At 40.7% G+C, this 21,747-nt stretch overlaps 2 protein-coding genes across 2 annotated transcripts; one reads left to right on the top strand and one right to left on the bottom strand.

The window, feature by feature from the left end:
* Positions 1-446: 446 nt before the first annotated feature.
* nts (neurotensin) lies at positions 447-6,687 on the bottom strand. Its single transcript, XM_084363543.1, has 4 exons — positions 6,448-6,687; positions 5,159-5,220; positions 2,154-2,354; positions 447-913 (listed from the first exon to the last, which is right to left on the bottom strand). The coding sequence occupies exons 1-4, from the start codon at positions 6,506-6,508 to the stop codon at positions 770-772; spliced, it is 468 nt and encodes a 155-aa protein (XP_084219669.1). The 5' UTR covers positions 6,509-6,687; the 3' UTR covers positions 447-769.
* A 2,413-nt stretch (positions 6,688-9,100) lies between these two features.
* rassf9 (Ras association domain family member 9) lies at positions 9,101-21,292 on the top strand. The gene is made up of 2 exons (XM_084364141.1): positions 9,101-9,250; positions 18,521-21,292. The coding sequence occupies exons 1-2, from the start codon at positions 9,204-9,206 to the stop codon at positions 19,785-19,787; spliced, it is 1,314 nt and encodes a 437-aa protein (XP_084220267.1). The 5' UTR covers positions 9,101-9,203; the 3' UTR covers positions 19,788-21,292.
* The last annotated feature ends 455 nt before the right edge of the window (positions 21,293-21,747 follow it).

Raw genomic sequence — 21,747 nt, 5'->3', positions numbered from 1 at the left:
TTCACACTGGACAAAAAACCCACTCATATCCGGCTTTTGTCTTCAATGTAAATGTCCCAAGCCAGTTGACTCTGCAATAGTCACGTGTCGGCTCCAGCTCCAATCGGCTGTCACAACAGAGATCAAAAAGAAGTGCGATGTCTCACTCCTTAGCAACTTCTGTTGTCAGCTCTGGAAAAAACATGCATCAAATTCAGGCTTTTTAAAACATGTTTTAATGTCTTCTGGATGTTGCCTGATCTGCTGCTTTCTGTTGTTGCCCGATTTTCCAATGCTCTGGTGATGACGAACATGACACACAGGGGAAAAAAAGAAACCTCCTGGCAATAAACCCACTTATACATGCTAATTTTGGCGTGAGAGTAATATTAGAGAGGCTGTTGGTAAACCAGTCTATAGAATCAGTTTGATGAAAGAAAAGATCACAGGTCACACCGCACTGGTTTTGTATCATGAATCCTTTAATCGTATTTTGAAAGAAAATAGACTTAGTGTGCAGTGAAGAAATAGAGTAAATAAATATAGTTTCTTAGAGGTACACAATTGCCCGATGCTCAGGATTTTATTTTCAGGACCTTTACTTGAGGAGCAGAATACAGGCAGGCCTCAATACTGGACATACAATCGAAGGGTCTGACTGGATGAAAACGACAACGGGAAAAGTAAAAACATTGCAGCTACAAGAAGAGAGAAAAAAACATAATCACATCTTCACAGAAAGTACATGGTCTGGTCCCCTGAAGCATCACCTCGGCCTCTGGGATGGCTGTCAGTAAATTGTACTCCGTTTTAAGATGTACGGCCTCCGGGACTTGGTGGTGTGCGCCGCTTGCCTCTTCAGGATGTAGGGTGATTTCCGTTTCAGCGGACTGTCAACGTTCTCGTCTAAATATTCTAGAGAGTTGTGCAGTAGCTGTTAGGGGCAGAGAGAGAGACAGCGGGGGGGTGAGTGTCACACGACTAGGAGGAAATGGCAGGCAAACACATGTTTTGTCGCCGAGCGGCAGGGTAATGCCGGTGTCACTGTGATTAAACGAGTGCCTCTGCTCTGTGCTTCCATGCATGGCAAAACAGGTGCTAATCTGCAGTCCCTGTATTAAGATGACAAAAAAAAAAAGACAGAGAGAGAAAGGCTGTTGTGGAGGGATGAGAGTGAAAGGAAGATGATGGAGTGGAGGGAGGAAGAGAAGGAGGAGGGGGTGTAATGAGGTGTGTTATAGTAAGAGAGGATGGATGGGCTCTTGTGTGAGATTTAGAGTAAGCCTTCATGTATGCACCTATGTTTATGTGTGCGTATGCGTTTTTCAGATTTTATAATGGTCAAGGTGTGCTGTTATCGAATACACTGGCTTATTTTTAGTTAAAGGACAATTCAATGGTTCCGGCGCACTGTATTGAGCTACTTTGTGCTGTCTGTCACTGCTACATTTCAACCAGTAATTCATTTCCTTCTAAAATTATTATTTCAGAGAAAACTACTCTTGGCAGAATCTAGGCATCATAGGCACATGTCACTGGGGGGCCCAAAAAGAGAAAAAAAAAAGAACTGCCTAATTTAGATAATGTTTAACACATTTTATTTACATATATATTCAACATTAAAATATTTTTTAAATCTAAAAATCTAAAAGAATCTCCAGTATAAAACTGTATATAATATAAAATTTGAATATTTATATATTTATTTATTCATTTTTAAAACATACATAATTCAACCTGTACTGTTCGTATAAGATTTACCAGCTGTGTACGAATACCGAAATAACATAACCAAACATAGCCAACTACATTAATAAGGATGATGATGGTGATGATGATGATGATGATGATGATGATGATAATGTGGCATTTAAGTAATTTTGTTTGTTTACCAAATATTAAAATTTGCATATAGAGGGGCCCTGAAAAAGGTCTGCGCAGAGTAATCTGTCCATGTAATCTGGCCCTGCTCATACTGTTTACTCTCATATCTGTTACAAGGTACTACAGTATGAGATATGCTCACAAATAAAGCCATGTTTTAACCGCTTGTACATTTTTTAAGATCACAAAGTTGACAAAAGACAGTTTATTGCCATAGTGGGATTAAAGTTATTTGTATGGCAACAGTGTGTGTATGTGCGTGTGTGTGTGTGTGTGTGTGTGTGTCTCACCCTCTCCTCCCGGCTCTGCATTGCTCGGCAGATGTGTTGCAAGTTGTACAGCTCCTCCAGGAGCTGGAGGCTCCCCTCCCTCAGCTCGCCGTCCTCCTCCTCCTCGCTGCTCCACGACTCCTGCCGCAGGCTGTTTACCATCCTGCAGAGGTTGAGCAGTGACACGCGCCAGTAGGGGGCACTCTGCTTATTCTGTTTCATCTGCAAAAGGGGGAACATGGTTGGGAGGAGGGGGGTAGTTAGAAAAGGATGAAGTTTCATACTGAATTCAAACCTGGCAATAAATGAGATCCTTTTCATGAATAGATCAGTTAAGTGACTCATTGTTTCTATTGGTGTAAAAAGATACATAAGGTAGACAAAATAATTAGAACACTTATACCATTTAATCTAATAGTCCTGCTATAGCTGGTACAAATGTGTAGCTTCTTAATAATCTCGTGATTGGTTGCAACTTTGGTTACTACAACAGAAAAACTACTGGATATTCATGTTGTAATTACTAGTATTATTGTACTGCATTGCTTTACGGTGTACATTTTTACCGTCATCAGCTCCATTCCCTTTATGTGCAGATTGGGAGAATAATTTATATTTTCGATGCTTCTTTAATTATGTAGCCGTGTATTGTGGGTGACTCTGAACCCCAAGTTGCTCCTGATCATTAGACCAACACACTGTGTCGTAGCTCAATGCCATCCATGTGTTTGTTAACGAGCTTCAGAAACTTGTATGTTTTTAATAAAAGCCCTATAAAAAAGTAGCCATTTGTCATCATAATTATTGTTATTTTTGTCCCTTATTGTGCTCCAAATCTGAATCTAACTCCTCATGGGTGTTGGATCTGATGTGTGTTAGTTCTGTCTTTTTTATTTCAATACTGAATTGAATTTAAAGTGCTCTGGTCTAAATGCTATTTTGGAGGTTTTCCAAAGCAATTTTCAGAACAATTTCATTTGCTGTGTTTTTACGTTTAAAGCTGTAAAAGCTTTGGCAGTTCCCTTTAAGAGGCACTGAAGATGCTGCAATTGAGACCTGCACTTTACATTGCGGGCACCACCATGTATTAAGACAGCAGTTAAGATATATGTGTAGTATTTGTTAAACCTTCTCCGGCACCAGACACCTAGAGTGATATTTCACTCACATCTAACCTCATCTCGCTGCAGCCTGTTGTGTTATAATCTAGTTTGAGTGCTTTAGGAAAGCGGAGGGCCCCGGGGCCCCTGCTGCGTGGGCCGGAGATCTCACACACATTGCTGCAAAGACCACTTGGTGTCACTGAGGATGATGGAGAGATTCGGCGGTCGAGGGGAAATTGGCGCTTTTAAGTTATTGTGAATGGCCAAGAGCTCTCCAAGACTCACTTTGCCCGGATCGTTTATGAACAGGGGAGGAATAGAGTCTCCTCTGATGTCTTAAAGACCGGAGTCTCCTTGAATATGGGCTCCCTTTGTTTGCAGGGGGGGAGACATGTAATAAAAGGTGTAGAGACATCAGAAGAACAACACACCAGGGACCAAACAAGAGCAGCTACTGACATTTAGAAGTAATTCATGCATCGAAGATTTCAGTGGTTTTCATTGAGTTTTCCATAAGCGAGCAGGATCAGGTGTGGCTTTTATTTTGCTGAAAAGTCACATGATGCTAATTAGTCAATAAACTCAGGGGATGGGATGAAGAGATAATTCCAGCGGCCAATAATCTCATCATCTCATTAAAAACCAGCCTGGTCTCTGTGACAAGTTACTTCTTTGTCAATGACTGAGCCACCAACATTAAAGGTCTACTTTGTAAGGAAATTGATTTTTGAGTCTAATTCCCAACACTTAGGTCAGGTGGGCCATCACGCAGAAGAGTTGGTAATGAGACTTCAATAAGAAATCAACGTTCTTACTAATTGTACCTCTAAGAAACTACAGCCCGGTCAAAATTTAGACCATTTTCTTAATTTTAACATTTATGTGACAGTTCAGAAAGTTCCCTGTGCGTCTTTACTGCAAGAAAATTATAATTACTGAAAAATCTCAATAAATTTAATTAATTCCAACATTTTCGGGCTAAAGATGAGAAGAAGGGTCAATCAAAAATCAGACTGACAGATGGACCCTGGCTGTGGTCCAATGCAATCATGTTCAATTGGGATATAAGAGCCAGAGAGGAAATCTACCTCCTGCATCTAATCAGATAAAAAGAAGACCAGACACGCAGGTCAATTAATTAAGCGGTTGCCTTAAAAACAAAAAAAAGATCATGTCTATCGTTAAGATAGAAAGCCACAAGTATCCTCGACAGTACTACACTTTCCAGACTGTTGAACACTCTGTCAGTCATCCGACAAGTTATTATTACAATCATCACCCCTGAGCAACCTCCGAGCATCAGCAGCAATGAATCACATGGCTGATTTGTCACCGTCACAAGCGCCACGGTTATTTATCAGAGAGACAGAGAAAGAGAGAGAGAGGTGGAAGATGTGTCGTTATGATGCTGTCATGTCCATCTGAATCCTATTAGGCCCGGCCGATCCATCTCCTCGTGCGTCTAGTTCCACTTTCACCAACTCGCATCCCTCAGCTCTGCCTGGCCTTGAGCTCACACGACGGGAGATAAATGTGTTCAAAATTATAAAGATAACTTCCCCCTGCTCTTATTTTCTTTTCATCTCAGAAGACATGCCCGTGGCTGTAGCAATTGGAGTGTGCTGATTATATTCAATTTGCTCTGCACATCTGAACTGTGCTTTTAAAAAAAAGACTCATCTAATTTGAAATCAAAACAAGGCCAATCCAAATATAAGTTACACAAAAAGTGGCTCTAAAATCAATTATTTACCTCCAACTGGCTTGAACACAACCAAACAATGAGGCTGCGACTGATAGATCCAGATCTCATGAAAGACCACCTGGTGGGTGGAGGTGAAGGGTCACTAACTGACCAGGTGGGCTGCAGCTTTTTTGGACAGTCAGTCTCTGATGTCACAGGTGCAAATATGGACCCCGTACCTTAGAAGTGAAGATACTGCTGAGTAGCTCCTCTTCAAGCGCTCGCTGATCCTGGTCGACGTCTGTCAGTGAGAGGAGAGACAGGAATATAACCTTTAACTGAATCTAATCAAGAGTTAAGTGAATCCTGCATTAGAAATGTCAAACAGTCGGATGTATCAACTGGCATTTAGTCCGTTTCATCTTCTTTATCAGCTGCAGTTGAGATGGCATTTACATCTCAAGCACTATCTGATGACAATCTCAGCTGAGACAGAACTCAGCACACACATCTTCATTCTTATTTGATGGTAGACTCCTTTAAGTGTTCAACAGGTGACATATTACTGATATACAGACCTCCCAGTAAGTCCTGTCCTAAGAAGTGAAACAAAACATAAATTACCCAATAAAAAAATCCAACATGTTTGGTTTTTTTTTTTTTAAAAAGGCTACAAAGCTTTCCATCTTAATGTACAGATAGACTGCTCATTAGCTCCAAAGTAAATCTATAAAAAACAAAATGTTTAAATCTTTGTTATGGTTGACTCTGCTGTGGTTTGTTTAGTGCTTCCATTTTTTCGTTTAAACGTGGCACACGTAAACGACACATCATTACACTGGAACATTGAGGATCTTAGGAGACTAAGGCTGTGTCTGAAATCACTAACTACCCACTATATAGTGGACTATATAGTGAGTTCACCATTTAGTAGTGCTGTCCGAATGTTTAGTGAGATTTATTATACCCTATATAGTTGACTCAAAGTATCCCACAATGGATTTTGAAATATAGTGAACAACCGGTGGTCACTAATCAAGCATTATATACCATCATGGATTGCACTGGAAGGAAAAAAAGAAAAAGTGTTTTTTCCATTTGACCAATGAGCTCACTTTATAGTTCTCCATATGAGACTCCCGAGATAGTGACTAGGGATTAGCGAACAAGTGCGTGATTTCGGACACAACCTTAAAGAGGGGGAATCCTGAAGCTGTGAGTCATAACTTGTGTAGAAAATAGGAAAAAGGATGAGAATGAAAAAACTTTGATGTGAAAATTCTTATTCTAAAATAAGGAATGTTTCCATGATTAAGAATATTTCAATTTAAATTCAACACTTGCAACAACGTCCCCACAATGATGCACCTGTTGCATAGAGGAAGTTACCTGAGAGGCGAATGTCTCGACTTATTGCACACTTTGCTTGAGTGTCAAGGCTTTTTCTCTATTTTGTTACTTTGAATAAATCATACAATCATGATATGATGCGTGAATGCAAAACCAGTGAATGCGCCTCGGTGCTTACCTGTGCAGAGTCCGCCACATGTGAAACAGAGGAGAAGCATACACGCCAACTGTGCCTGCATCTTGCTGAGGAATTGGACAAAAACAAAAACAAGGATCCAACACTGAAGAATTCACCTGAGGAGGTTTCTAGTCCATAAGGTTAAGGGTCAGACACAGACAGCTAATGAGGCTGAAGAAGGAATTTGTAGTGATGCCGCTGCTTCCTCTTCTTCTCTTCCAGCTCTGAACACTCCTTGCAGTTTTCTGGTTGGTTGTGGAGTGCAGTGGGCTCCATTCCCTCAGTTTATAAGAGCCAATGTGATGTCAGAGGATCAGTCCCCCCCCCTCCTCATCTCCACCTTCCCACACACCACCACAGCCCCCACCCCGCATCCGTCCATCCACCTATCTCTGTCTTCATATTTTCTCTTCCCCCCGTCAGTGTGTCATCGTTTTATCAGACGTCACTTTGGCATCACAGGGCGAAAGCGTTTTGCGTCAAGGTTTGGGAGATTTGGTGATTTCACCTCTTCAATGCACACAGTCTGAGGTCTGTTTTGCATTTGTCTCCTGGGGACTGGCTGCAGGGGTGTTGTGGGAAGGTGGGAGGATGCACGACAAAGATTCGCTCTTTATGTCATATAAGGAGAAGCTGTGCTTCACCACCTTCATCTCGTTTTTTTCTTTTTTAAATCAACAGGTGATTGTCTACACTTACTGAACAAAGAGGTGCCTGTTAAAGACATGAATCACATCAATAACTAGTTGTCTATATCTGATTTATCAATATGTAAACTTTCTTATTCAATTGGAAATAATAATGTACTTGAAAGACACAATATTACTTCCGCGTAGGAGGTTATGATTTCACCCGTGTCATTTTGGTTGGTTGGTTTGTCAGCAGGATTTCATAAAAACTGCTAAATGGATTTCCACAAAACTCTAATGGAGGATGAGTCTCAGCCAATCATAGACCCCATTACTTTTGGTGTAGATCCAGATAAAGAGACAGATTTGTTCTTACTTTCTTTAACATTGCATGATGGGGACTTTTTCTACATTTTTCGCAATAATAGAATAATGGTTGGATCATGATGAAAAAGATCGGGCATATTTAGGCGGCTGGCATGAGAAAGTGAGGAGGTATACGCTCTACTGAGTGCCATTCTTCGTAGTCGTATTTGCCAAACTCATCACAATATCAATTTCTTATCTTCTCTGGAACTTTTGATCGTATATATGAGCTTCATCAGCAAATGGAGTTTGCCAAGATTTCACAAAATTTTAGATGTTTCCATTTCTTTTAAGGATACCTCTTCGATCTTGGTTCAATTTCTCGGCTCCCCTGGCCGCATGTTGAACTGTCCTTGTGCAAAATATCCTGAGTTTCTTCTTTAATTTTACTCTCGGTTCTTTTACTCTAAACAGATAGCTGATGAATTATTTTTTGTTTGTTTTAAATTGAATCTAGATCAAACAGGGGAGGAATGTCTCATCGGACAGTAACATCTAGCTTTAGCTGTGGTTTGGACTTCATATAAACAAAAGTTAATCACATAAATGTTATAAAATTAAATATCAGCAGCATCCCTGCTGACAGTAAACAGCATTATTTTTTATAAACAGTGAAAAGAGAAAATGACTTACTATGACTATGACCTGTTTTGCTTGGTACAGCCAAACATAAGTAAGTACAAACCTCTCTAATTGCTGTTCATAGCACAAGCATAAACACAAAACAAATGTAATCCGGTTTCCAAACCTTGGATGCCTTTAATTGTAATAATAAATAAACAGGAGTGGATTTTTCCTTTGAAAACACGGCAGTGTTGTACACTATCACATGAAATCCACTTTGATTTAAATCCACAAAGTAAGCACAGGTATAGTCTTGTCAGTAATTGTCCAGGCTCACACTAATTAGTCCCAATGGAGATTGATATCGTTTTAATACAGAGCAAACAGCCCAGATGGAACAGCTTCAAAACATATGTGTTCTGGTGCAGAAGATATTTACAGCATTAAAAACAGACTGAGTTAGAGCAGGCTGCATTCCTCTCATGTCTGAATTTCATCTTTGTCATTTGAATCCAGCAGGGAGAGCCAGTTACCAAAGCCCAAGAGGTTTAGTTTCCTCCTGTTCTGCAGCTCACTGAGACTGTAATCACATTGTTACATTACTTTACAAAGAAGTGCAATGAAAAGTAATCAGAGTAACCTGATAGACAAAAGCAATGTGCAGAACTGCTGTGTTTTCTGTACTGGATGTAATGTAACGTGTATTCTGTGATATATTCTTGTGATATTTGTGAACATTGGACACTAGACTGCTGTTGCTTATGTCCAAAATGTGCAGAATCTGCACTTTCTGGTGTCATAATCTCACATTCTTCTAAACTTTCCGCTTAATAGTGAGTTTCATCAGACTAGAACCTTCTTTACGGTATGTCCCTTTAACTCCCAATGTGTTATTGTTCCTTTTTTCACTTTAAATTACCAGAAGCATCAACTTTTTTTTTTAATTATTATTATTTCTTCTCTGTGGTAGTTTCTCAGGTTGCTCCTGCAGGTGGAAGGGGGCAGAGTTTCACCAATAAATCTCAGTGGAGCCTGGGAAACACCTCCCTCCGCTCTTCGGATGGGGCGGACAGAGTTGCAGTCGGGACAGCTCTCAACTTTTCTGAAACACTCCACAAAGTGTGTCCGACGTCCTGCCATGCCGGGACTGTAACGCGTTTCGGATCGCCGGTCTGTTCCCTCGCGCTCCAGAGAGTCATGGCTCCGTTTGGAAAAAACTTCCTGAAAGCTCGACTGAAAAACAGGTAATTTGATGAGAGTGGAGTTTGTTGACGGGAAACCTCGTAAGTGTGCGTTTTTTTTTTAAAGCTTCTTGTGTTGGAAGGCACGATGTGGTGAGCTGTTGGGGAGGGAGAATTACGCACGACGCAGCAGTGCGCATCGGATTTATGAGTGGGCTGAACAAAAGGCTAAATTGGCCTATTTATGTAATTTGTTTGATTGTCCTTAATGGCCATGTATGATATTAGAATGGAGTGCAATCTATTTGCAGAAACAGGATATAGTAACAGGTGGCAGGCCTACTGCGGGGCATAAAAATATAAACTTTAGAGGAAGACAAATGCACCAATACATAGGCGAACCATTGAGAACCACGAGATACAAGATCACTTTTCTGGGAATATTAGACTATAGGATTTTTAGTGTAATTAATAATCATGCCACATACTTCCATCATCGTTTTAAACCCAAATCAAGCAGCATTAGCAAATCCTAACACTTCTGTCTCGCCATTATAGTGGGTATTACTGATAAGGAAAGCTACATCTTGCAATGTTGAGGACAATATTGCATGTGTGTGTATTAGGCATCTGGAGAAAAAGGAAGGGGATGTAACCTAAGTACTTGAAAAACTTTTTTTTTTAAATTCTAGTTATTTTTGCCCCATCATTTGACTCTCTGGTGTCAAAGGCATTTTCCACTTTATGGAAATTTGCAGTGAAATGTGCCCTCCGACTGTGGCTCTTTGATTCCTATCAAAGCACACTGTGCTGTACGTCGACTTATGAGAGAGTTCACCTTCTCTCACTCTGTAATTACTGCAAAGATGTTACTTTTAATGCACGTTTCATCTGGGACTCCAGAGTCCTCCATACTTCAGGTTGAGAGAGATCCTGTCATCAACACCCGTATACTCTGCTTCAGCAATTTCCTTGAGAGGCTAGCTCGGCCTTTTGATGTGCCCCCTGCTGCAGCTGAGATCCAGCCTCAGCTTTGAAAAGGTGGGAAAATTAGTTTCACTCAGCCACAAGCTGTCCTTTGTCATCGGTGCAGAAATTCTATTTGGACAGTTGACTGCAGACTTTTTGTTGTGCAGAGTTGGTAAACAGAGTTTCTCTTCAGGAGTTTCTAGGTCATGATCCAATCCCTCGCAGGGTGCAAACAGGATTCATGTTGCCAAAACTGGGATCAGGGAGGTTTTAATTGTGGGTGAAGAACTATTTTCATTAGCTTTCCTCATTAAGACTCGCGTTTACCACCAAACTTAGCAGAAAGGGTTTGGATCAAGTTCAGAAATAAAAGAGGCTTTTATGCTAAATTACTGTAAAAACACAAAACAAAAACCTCTCTGACAGTGGCACCAGCAGCAAAATGGATGTATTTTCACATCACACACAGAGCTGAGATGAATTATCTTTGACTTCAAACAGTCTGACTGAGGCTGTCTCCAGTCGATGTCCTATTTTTCATGTTGTGTAGTAATTACCATTGCGCCACCTATAATTACCTCAACTGTTTAGATCTGTAGATATGTCAAACACTTGACTCGCTTTTACTCACGCTGACACATTGAGCTGGATGTTTGCTAGAGAATGACGAGATGAAGCTGATGTTCAGTTGCACGCAGTTAAAACATCAACACTTTGACAAACTTTTCAAGATAAATGTGGTGATAATTACAGCTGACAACATTTCTTTTAATGCTCGTTATCATCAGTGCGTCATCAGGGAGTCCTGTGTGTCAAACCGTTGTCCTCTAATGAAACGGTGCATTCAGGCTGGTTACCACCCACTGACACATGTAGCCGAAGCTATGTAGTGACCACTTCCACTTAATCTTGCTCTTAGCCACAATTACAGCATGACAGCATTGTGCGCAGGACCAATTAGCTGCTGAAAATGCTTGGTTAACACGAATTAGCAGGCCACGGCAAACAATGAAATCATTCAGTTGTGTTGAAAGGGAAGAAGTCATTTCTTTTCACTGAGCAAGCGCTTATTTGGTGATTCACAGACCTGCTGGGGGGGAGAAAAATAAGAAGATCGGGTGGTTTCACAGAGGAAGGGAAGGGGTGTGTTGTGTCTCTGCTCACAGATGCCTATCAGAGTAGGAGTCATCCCAAAGATCAACATATCCAGATAGAAAAGTGATGTTATTTCCTCACAGATCCCTCATCCTCTTACAGATAAGAGCGAGAGGAAGCGTCTCCTGTCCAGCAGAGTATCTTCTTTACTACAGTCTCTGCGTACCTTTCTTTTAATAGACAAACCAAACACAGAAAACACTGTATGTCCTCTCCACATCTTACCTGTCCATGTTTTTGTGATAGAGAAAATGTAATTCTGGTCCTCTCTTTGTTGTAGCTGCAGTTGAATTGTATGATGGCCTTCTGTGGTCTCGTACACTGTAAACAGACAGAGCAGATGAAACCTTTTCCAAACAGGATGAGTAAACTCAGAGCTGCATGGGGTCAGTCTGAAAACAGGGCAGCTTTAATTAGATTAAAACGTTGCATTAGCATTTCCTGAGCTAAGTTTTATGGCTGGATGTTATTAACATTTAAGACTGTATGGGAAACAATGCAAAGGTCGTGCGTCTGTGAGGGGATGTGTCATGCCCCACAGAAGACACTCAGATTTTTCTTTCATTGATTTTAAAGGGATGGTTCACTCAACCACCGACAGAAGACATTGTTTTGCTTAGCTTTAGGGGTATGAAGACTTGCACAGGGACACGGGCGGTGTGTCTCTATTGATGGCAACGACAGACTGTTGGTCCACCAGCATTAGTCTGGACGAAAACATCTCGACAACTATTGGATGGATGCCATAAAACAACTTCCCCTGACTTTCCTTCTAGTAGCGCCACCAATCAGGTTGACATATGTGGCTTTAAACTAAGTTTCAAGCATTTATGTTTCTCTCAGGATGAATGGTAACACATTGGTGATCCCTTAACTTTCTGTATAGCTGTCATAAAGTCAAAATTGTATTTTGTTCAGTACCAACTACCTGCAGAATGACACTTCCATCAGCCTCAGTTTTTTTTGTATTTATTGCTCATTAGCTTACTTTGCTAACATTCTCAACTAGAATAGTAAACATGGTAAACATTATATCAGCTAAACATCACCATATTAGCATTGTCATTCTAATCATTTTAGTATCAGACATTAGCATTTATAGCTGTAGACCCTTACTCTTGTATTTATTAAAGCAACATTATGGAGAAAATGGCATTTTGTGTGTTTTGCCCCCCAAAACACACAAAATGTGCAACACTGTCTCAAATACAAATCCCAGGTCTGTATCGATTACTCACTACAAACAAAACTCATTAGGTCATAACAACATGCCTTGAAAACGTGTATGTTGAAGTAAACAAGTGAAAGGGGGGCGGAGTGGCTGAGACAGAGACACCGTTCACACCGTTACGAGACACTGTACCATCAACATGATACTAAAGCTGTTATTTTAAGGTGAAAAGTAAAATAATGTTGCTTTAATTTTTTATTGCTGCGGCACCACGAACAAATTCCCAATTAACTTCATTGTTTTTGGACAGGCAACATAAATCTCAGAGATGGATGTCTTAAAATGTTGGTGATAAAACAAAGGCCGCTGCTGATGTCTGATGTTACTATGAAAATACATTAGAATAATACATTTTGTGTATTTAGGTGAACCACCGCTTAATAGAGATCCCATCAGAAAGGATTTACACATATTTATGTATCATGAGAGGAAACCTATAATTACCACCACACTAATCTGAATTTTCATTCCATTGCAACACAATCAGATCCTGTTGACAGCAGTGGCTACGGGATATATTTGCTGATGCTCTATCACCGCTTTGTTTTCTGCTGGAAATATCCGTCTCATTATCATACCTTATCGCATCACTATTGATCTGAGAAAACACGTTGAGACACCGGAGAGCTATAACTCTGTCATTTGTTATGACTTGTTCAAACCACCAGCATGCAGTCCTCTGTGGTAACTTGTAGCGTGCAGATTTATGACACAGAGGGAGTTGTTAATGTCTACAAGGTTGTCATTATGAGTATTACAATGGAGGAGAGCGATGCCACCGCGGTGGAGCTGTAACGTAATCGGCCCACGTAGAAACTTGTGCTGAAAATTCATGTGATTTAAATGTGGTTTCCTCCCACATGTCTGATGTCTCCAGCGGGTATCTCAGCTTTTAAAGTTCAAACTGCGGTCAAGCGGGTCTGCTCAGGTTTCTCGAGTTCACTCAAGTGTGAAGTGTTGAGGTCTAACCGGTTCTGTGTTACTGATGGTGGAGCAGAACTTTTATTGAAATATTTCAGTAATTTATCACACATCTTAATTCTGTTTGCACATTTCTAATCGGGGGAGCTTTGAGTTTATCATAATATCAGTGTTGGCTTTGTCATTTATCGCTCAAAGCCGTGACCTATGAGGGCACCCTCATTTGTTGCGTCTGGAACCACAGTTTTATCCCAAGCTATGAATATCAAATGGCACCCGAAGTGACAGCCCTTATGAACATATTAGCTGCGATGTAATCAGCGCAATGGTGCGTGAAGCGTTTGTGTTTGTCCTGACAGGGAGTTGACTGGAGAGGGTGAGGGCTTTAGGTACTCCCAGAGACTGATGGCAACAGTCATCAAAATGTTTGTCTTCAGAAAATAACTTTGTTTCGTGATACGGTTTTTGTAGTTTGAGTTGTTGCAGAGTGAAAGTCAAATTCCTTCAAAGTAAAAAAAAAAAAAAAAAAAATTCATTATCTTCTTAGAAATCCAACTTGTAACATTTTTTCCAAGGTCTCTAGATTTAATTTGTCTTGTTGAGTGTCACTAAGGTGGTGTGGAGGCCTACAGAGAAGTAGGAGGTTGTGTTTTCTCTATCGATGTCTGTCTCAGCCTATCACAGTCAGCTGTTGTTTCTTCTTCCCTTTTCAGGGGTTTAAAATCAGACTTTAGGGAAAGTTAGTGGTCAGAAATCTATCATAGATGACATGTTTTTCTCCACTTCATGTTACGTTTGCTGCTTATAAAGCAAATATATTGTCACTGGTTGACTGAAGCATTATGGGAACTATCATGTTAAGTAAAGTAGCCAATTGGAAATGTCAACAGAAACCTCAAGAAATCTATCTAAACTGGCATTTAGGTAGTTAGCATAGCTGCACTTCTAATTTACTACACAAATTAGCCAATAGCTATATCGCTAATCTAGTTAGCCTATCCAATATCATGAAAGCCATGTTAATGAATGAATGATATATGGCAATTTAAATGTTATTTTATAATAGTAAGTTTTATTTTGCCAATTACAATTAGGCACTTAGCTTAATTTAGTCACTGACATTGTAGGCTAGGCTATCTGTCTCCAAAGCAGCTATTCCAACAGGAACATTAGCTGTTTAAAATATACTGTAAGTAACGTGGCTACAGTCATAAATTTGTCAACACTTTCTTCACATTAGAGTGGAGCTGAAAACAGACCACAGTGACCGGTATGGAATCCATTTTTCCCCTTCCTCCCTCTGTCCATTGAACTGTGGTGGCAGGATGTAGTGTGAGCGCTGGTGATTGTGGCCCAGGACAAATACAGGTGTTTCCCAGCATGGCTGTACCCTCTTCCTGCACAGCTGAGGGCTTAGGTCACCCCCTCTGAAATACCCAACTGTGTGTAGAGTGTGTTTATTCACCTGTATGTTCAAATATGAATACACGCACATGTTTGTCACATGTTCAGGCCAGTTTGTAGGAAATCTGTACCTGACAGGGTAGAAAAAGATGTTTCGTAGAGTTTTTCTTTTCCTTTTATCTTGTCTTCATTGTCCTGTCATCCCTGATTTTTCCTTTTTTTTCTTTTTTTGCTTCTTGAGTCTTGTATCCGTCTTTCCATTCATGCATGCTTGTGATTCCTAGTCACACCTTGCCAGTGGTGCAAGAAGGTTTTAGATCCTTGTGTGTGAACGCAGCTTTTAAATGTTGCATATCAGTGAAGGAGGTGCTAAATTTTAACACTTTATCCAAAGGGGTAATTTAATCTATAACAATTCACCATAATTAATAATGTACATGTGTTTAATCACTTAATCTGCCGTACTGTGACGGTTTAGATCACTGCAGGACAACACCACTTACCATTAGATCAAATATTTCTAAAGGAAATTCTGAAACTGTCTCAACAAATGTTGTCTTTTCTGAGCCGTACAAACAGATTACGTGTTGCAGAGCTGTTGTATTTGATTGCATTATGTTGTACAGGTGTGGCCCTCACTGTGTCCACCCACTGCAGCAGTAGCGTTTGCAGGGTTTCCTGACTATGAGTGGTAGCTGGAAACTCTGAGGTCAAAGTCGTCGTGTTGGTTGTCTTTGATTGCCAGAGGCGTGCTGGATTTGTTTGGCCTGCGCATAGCTCAGGTATTTGCTTTGCCCCGCTCGTCTCCGAGGGTCTCCATAACCATTAACCAGCCTCTTGCATTGTTGCATACATATCGCATTCCTGAGACCTTATTCACCGCCAGTTTACACAATGCTCCAGTTGTGTGTTTTCATGCAGTGTGGGAACCAAAACACAGCGGTATCGGACTGTAAAATCAGCAAAATGTGAGATAATGCAGCATTTAAGTTCTCCTGTTTAATACATCTCACTTGCTTGTGATGGCATGCAGGCTGGTAGTATCTGTATCATCTTCAGTGGATGTGTGTTTTTGTCTACCCTCTCTTGTGAAGATCAGTGGTTAATGTGGGCTACAGCGAGATAAAAAACAGCAGCTACATGATGCAAGGTTCAGACCTGAAAACATTACTACATACTGAGAGGATTAAAATGATTTGACTTTGATAGCCAGGCGGAGCATATTGTTTTCGATTTTAATCACAGCACTTGTTTTATTTGTTTGGAAATAAACTGCAGATAAGGCTATTCTCTCTATTCTCTTTATTTGTAACTGAAATGCAAAGTGACAAAAATGCCCAGAGGAAGAGATCAGATAACACGTCTCTTGCTGAGCTGCTCCTCAGTGAGTTTGCTATCTGAGTTCTGTTTTGTGGCTGACTGTAGCTGAAACTTCACATTGACAGGATTACAAGCACATTACTCTGATTTATTGCTGTTAACAGATTAATAGTATTGCCTCTGTGGTTGCGAAACCACAGACCAACATTCCTTAAACCCCGAAAATCAGTCTGCAGTTCGGTGTTAGAAAAGGTGCTCCAGGTTTTGTGTCTGGGTAATATAACCTTGCACTGGTTTCTTCCAGATTGAATTGTCTATAATTACAGGAGTACTACCTGTGGCTTTTTTCTTTACTTTCAGTGTCGGATTTAACTTTAAACATGAGTCTTTTACTGAGACAAAAACTTGGCTACAGTACGCCAGAGATGATCTAATTAATCAAATCGATGTAAGAGATTCTTGACTTTAATCTTTCATATCAGTGATCACCTGATACATCATTCTTTATCCTGAAATCAAATTGAAATGTCTGGCAATGTTATCTACTTATTTGATTACTTGTTCATGTTGTGGATGTCTGCTTTGCCAGTGCCTATCATTTAATGACTGGATATTAGGTCCTGGATATTACCGGTGCTCCATTAAGCATGTAAAAAATGGATATCATCGAGCCATCAGGGGTCAATTTTTGAGCAAGTTTTACGGTCCTGACGAAAATGTAATGAGGGCCTTGGGGTTAAATAGCTCAGAACCGAACCATTAAGTGATCATCTCTGATGAGTAAGACGATGAGTAACAGTCTAATAGAATCAAGCCAGGGAGCACAAAATGAGTCAATGTAGTTTTCTGCTCACTGACCTAATGGAAAACCATCAAAGTAGGATCTATTTATGAAAATATACTACTCTGAATAGTGAAAGAACTTAAACAGCATGAGTGGGAGAATATGTGCGTATTGATGTAGGCGGCTGATGTAAAGAAGCTCGTGACGCATTTGAAGATGACTTTGTGTGAACATGAGTGTTTGCGAAAACTATTCCAAACTAACATTTTTCACCTCTGCATTGATTTGTTAAAAAAGATGGATGTTTCGATCACACAGACCTCTGAAAACAAAACACTCACAAAAAGGCATAGTGCTTAAATACAGCCCACAATTACATGATGGTCCACAGCTGTGCCTGAGGTGTGTCCACAACCACAAGCATCAGCTCACCAGATCCAGATCACCATGAGCCAGCAAAGTCATACAATATCTATATACCTGACACCAAGGAAAACATTTTTCACTTTTAATAACAATATAATAAATAAAGGTCACGTCACTTGCATACAAATTGCCCAAGGGGTCCTACAGCTCTGTAGTACACATCCCAAAACACCTTTTCATCAGGATCACTAAGGAAAACTAAAGAAAATAATACCACTAAACCCATGTCACATTATTTTCAAAGGATTCAGATTAATTATACTAGTTGAACAGAAAGAAATATGTTCCAAAAAGTTTAAACAGTGGAGAAGGCATCTCTTTGTCAGATGGTCTATATCAGGGCTTTCCAAAGTGGGACCTGTTGGCCAAAATCGGCCCTCCATGAAGTTTGATTTGGTCCATCAGACGTTTCACGCGGAAAACAATATTTTCATTAATTTTGAAAATGTTTAATATGAATCGCTGTTTATGCTGTTTTATTTTGTGTGAGGTGACAATGCTCTTACATATGTAGGACCCCTAATTATTAATTATTTTTCATAATGAGCATGGTAGCTCAAGTGACACTTTCTGCAGGAGGTCAGTTCAGTTAGGGGAGCTTGGGAGCCTCGTACTGTGGAAGCCCTGAGAGGCAAGTTGAAAAAAGAAAAAAAAAACTGTGAAATCGTTGGTGCTTTTAAACGCAGAAAAAGACTGCTGGGTGTCAAATACCCCTCTGTCAAACTCAGTCAGAAAGAGATGGGCTAATAGCAAAATTGTTTGCCTACTGTCACAGTTGTTGCTTAGTAATCCCCTGTAATTTTAGCTCATATTAACACTATCGAAAACATTTGCTTCACCGATCTCTAGAGTTGCAGTACGGTTGCATAAAGGTGTGTTGTTTTTTATCTACCAAGATTTGGGTCTACCTGTTTTTCTTCTCATTTTTGAATTTACATGAAATTCTCGATGTTGAGTCATAAACAGCTCAAAGTACGGTGAAGACATTAAAAGCATGGAGTCTTGGGTTTTGACATTTTAGTCAGTGACAGCACATTAGAGGACACAGAGTCCTTTGTGACATAAAAGCAAGTTAACAACCTTAAAAGAAAATTCAATTTTGTTTTTCTGTCTCTTTTCCTAGAACGAAAGATGCCGAGCCTGTGGTTGGAAAAGAGATTCAGGTTACTGTCTGCAACGAGGAGAAAGTTGTCTGCGGAGTAACAAAGCATACGACATGTGTCGATTTGATTCAGGCATTACTGGATGATCACAAGTCGATCCCAGAGAGCAAGCGGCTCCTGCACGGCGAACCCAAAGACTTCTGTCTGGTTGAGCGGTGGAAGGGTTTTGAGAGAGCCTTGCCTCCTCTCACCAGAATCCTGAGACTCTGGTATGCTTGGGGTGACCAGAGACCCTTCATCCAGTTTATTCTGGTCAAAACCAGCGACTTTGTGCCTCAGCCCTCCAAGAAGGGCGGAAAGTCCAAGGGGGCCAAGCCGAAGCGATGGGAGCACAGTCGCGCTCAGCACACCCAGGCTCTGCCGGTGGAGAGGCAGAAGCGCATGGTGAAGAAAGCTTTTAGAAAGCTGGAAAAGCTTCACAAGGAGAGCAAGAGCTCTCCAGGTGCCGACGAGGTCGACCGGATGGTGCAGCTTATTCTAAACCAGGACCACACCATCCGAGAGCAGATCCAACACATGAGGGAGCTGGATTTGGAGATTGATGGGTTCGATCTGCAAGAGCAGAAGGACGCTGGGTGTGAAGGTCCACTGGCTCAGGCCTGTGCTCAGAGTTTGGAGGTGCTCAACGACAGGCAGCTGGATGAGTACCTGTACACCAGCGATGGGGTGGAACAGCTTGAGCTGCAGGTTCAGAGGCACCAGGAGCTCATCCTGCAGCTGTCCCGGGATATAGACGCTGAGCTGAGGAGGGCCAACGTCCCTCTGAGCCAATATGAGGACAGTGAACAGGAAGGAGCCGCTGCTGCTTCCTGGATCCCCTCGGAGACAGACGAATCATTCTACACCGCTGAGCTGGAGAGGCTGCAGGACGAACTGAAGCACAGCCTCTTTACAGGTGTGTCCATTTACAACCAAGCTGCAGAAATAGACAAGCAGCTGAAATACTATGACGCTACGCTGGTCTCCAGGGACCAGGAGTGCTGGCAGCTGGCTGCCCACCTGAGCTCACTGCAAATCGGGGACGGAGGAGAGGAGGAGCAGTCCAGTCCTGTCCCTTTAAAAAGTGAGACTCAGTGCAGCGTCTCAAAGACAGTGAAACTCAAACACAGCCTGTCCCCTGTAGACGTTACAGACACAGACTCAGACACTGGGATTAGTTCCACACACAGTCAGGACTCGCTGTCACCATGTCTGGACTTCCCTCCCCCACTGGACACAGATGTTTGAACAACCCAGTTGACCCTGCAATTTATTGTCCTGTATGCACCAGCCCCAGTTTGTGCCTGTCATGTGTTGTCATTACATTTGAGTCACACAACCAAGCATCTGTTTCTCTGAAGGATAAATCCCAGGTGATCTTTTATGCAGCTTTAAGGTCATTTAACTGGAGCTTTAGTTGATCGGCAGAAAATAAATCAGCAGTTATTTTGATGCTAAACTACATTTTTCAGTCGTTATTTAAGCAAAAACACAAAACATTTGGCTTCAGCTTCTCATGTGTAAGGTTCCCCTACTGCTTTTCTTTGTCATATGTGATCGCATGATTATTTTGGGGTTTTAGACTGTTGGTCAACAAATATCATTGTGAGGATCTTACTTTGGACTATGAGGAATTACAATGAAAATATTTGTAAATACTGTATAGAGAAAAAAGATTAATTCATAAACAGATTTATCATTTGTTTTGCTATTTTTATTAGATATTTTCTCAATCAAAAGGATGGTCGCTGCAAGAGAAGTACGTCCTTTTTCTATTTATGTTAACTGAAATTTAGTCTTTAGTCCTATCATCAGATATATTAAATATCAATTATATATTTACAATGTTATGTTTCATTTCTTTATATACGTCGTGTACTTTTTGTGTATTTTTCTAAATTTGGACAAAGGAGTAAGTGATACATGAGTCACATCTTGGGAAACAGGTTCAAAATAAATGTGGCTTCAGTGAACAAGATTGACAGAGGAAATACCTTCAGAGCTGCTGGGAGGGTCACACAGTGTTTCTGGTTTCTAAAAGGCAAAATGATGCTTAAGTCAGTGTAATGACATCACACGTAAGGCACAAAACTGGAGCTATTTACACACCAACTATAGTCAATCACTGTTTATGACAGTACGGTTTTCCGACTTGTAATTGTACATTTTTGCCGCTCAAAGAAGCAAAGACTACTTCCTTGTCTGAGGTGCACCGCGCTTAGTTATCTCGTGTTTTTCTTCTTTCTTAATGATGATGAATGTATGCTTATTTCTCGTCTTAAAGTTCTCAAGCTATTTATGAAGCTGCACTTCTTTATACACAGTTATGAGTCTATTAACAGTGTTTTATATTAAAACAAATAGCTAACCGTTTTGGATGTAGAATTTAAATTTTGTTAAAGATGTTACGTTGCTCTTGACTTCACTGTAAATACACTGCTGTAACCGCTGAGGATGATTGTTTTTATGACACAGGCGCAATTTGTAAAGACAATTTGATAACAAAAAATGAGGAAAAACATATTTATTTATCACGTAATTGCATTTCACAGATAAGATTTTATTATGACTGTTTCCCCTCTGAGGTGATAATCTCCCTCTGCCACTGATCCAATCAAACACAACATGTTCAGGACCAAAATAACACAAATATCCAGTGCTGCGTTTGTGTAAACCATGCTTAAAACAAAAGCTATGTGCTTAAAGTAACATGTACATTTCAACTGTCATAATAAACACTAATACTGTTAATGTCACAAAGACTAATCCTGTGTTGAGTTGTTGAGTTTGTTGGAGCCAGGCAGCGAGGATTTAATTCTGTTCTCCGAGTTGTTAAATACGGCTTAGCAGCGGTGCTGCTGTTCTAACAAGGTGTTAATGCTAAAACCACGAGGAAGAACGAAAAAAAGAACTCAAGGTGCCAAAAACACAGAACTGAATTTTATAGATTCCTTTAAAAGCTCTGAGTCACCACAGATAAATGACGCAGCTAGTTCAGAGCCCCCCTTCCAGTCACTGCAGCTTATAATCAGACAAGATGGTCGCCAGGCAAGCACAAACAACGGCGAGCACTCTCCTCCTGTCAAGGTACTGCTGACAGACTAACACTTTGTACTCGGGGCAGAGCGGGGCTGACTGCTGGAAAAGCAGAGGATATCTATTTCACACACTAATTGCTTAACCCCCCCTCCTCCTTCTCCTCCTTCAC

This window comes from Pagrus pagrus (genome assembly GCF_965226575.1).
Source record: "Pagrus pagrus genome assembly, chromosome: 10".
Lineage (NCBI taxonomy): Eukaryota > Metazoa > Chordata > Actinopteri > Spariformes > Sparidae > Pagrus > Pagrus pagrus.
This window is presented reverse-complemented; position numbering and strand designations above follow the sequence as displayed.

Coding starts and splice junctions, on each gene's coding strand:
- rassf9 (XM_084364141.1), top strand. CDS start 9,204: ATGGCTCCGTTTGGAAAAAACTTCCTGAAAGCTCGACTGAAAAACAG. Junction 9,251..18,520: donor AAAGCTCGACTGAAAAACAG/GTAATTTGATGA, acceptor CTCTTTTCCTAG/AACGAAAGATGCCGAGCCTG.
- nts (XM_084363543.1), bottom strand. CDS start 6,508: ATGCAGGCACAGTTGGCGTGTATGCTTCTCCTCTGTTTCACATGTGGC. Junction 2,355..5,158: donor GCAGTATCTTCACTTCTAAG/GTACGGGGTCCA, acceptor CCCCTTTTGCAG/ATGAAACAGAATAAGCAGAG. Junction 914..2,153: donor TGCAGAGCCGGGAGGAGAGG/GTGAGACACACA, acceptor TGCCCCTAACAG/CTACTGCACAACTCTCTAGA.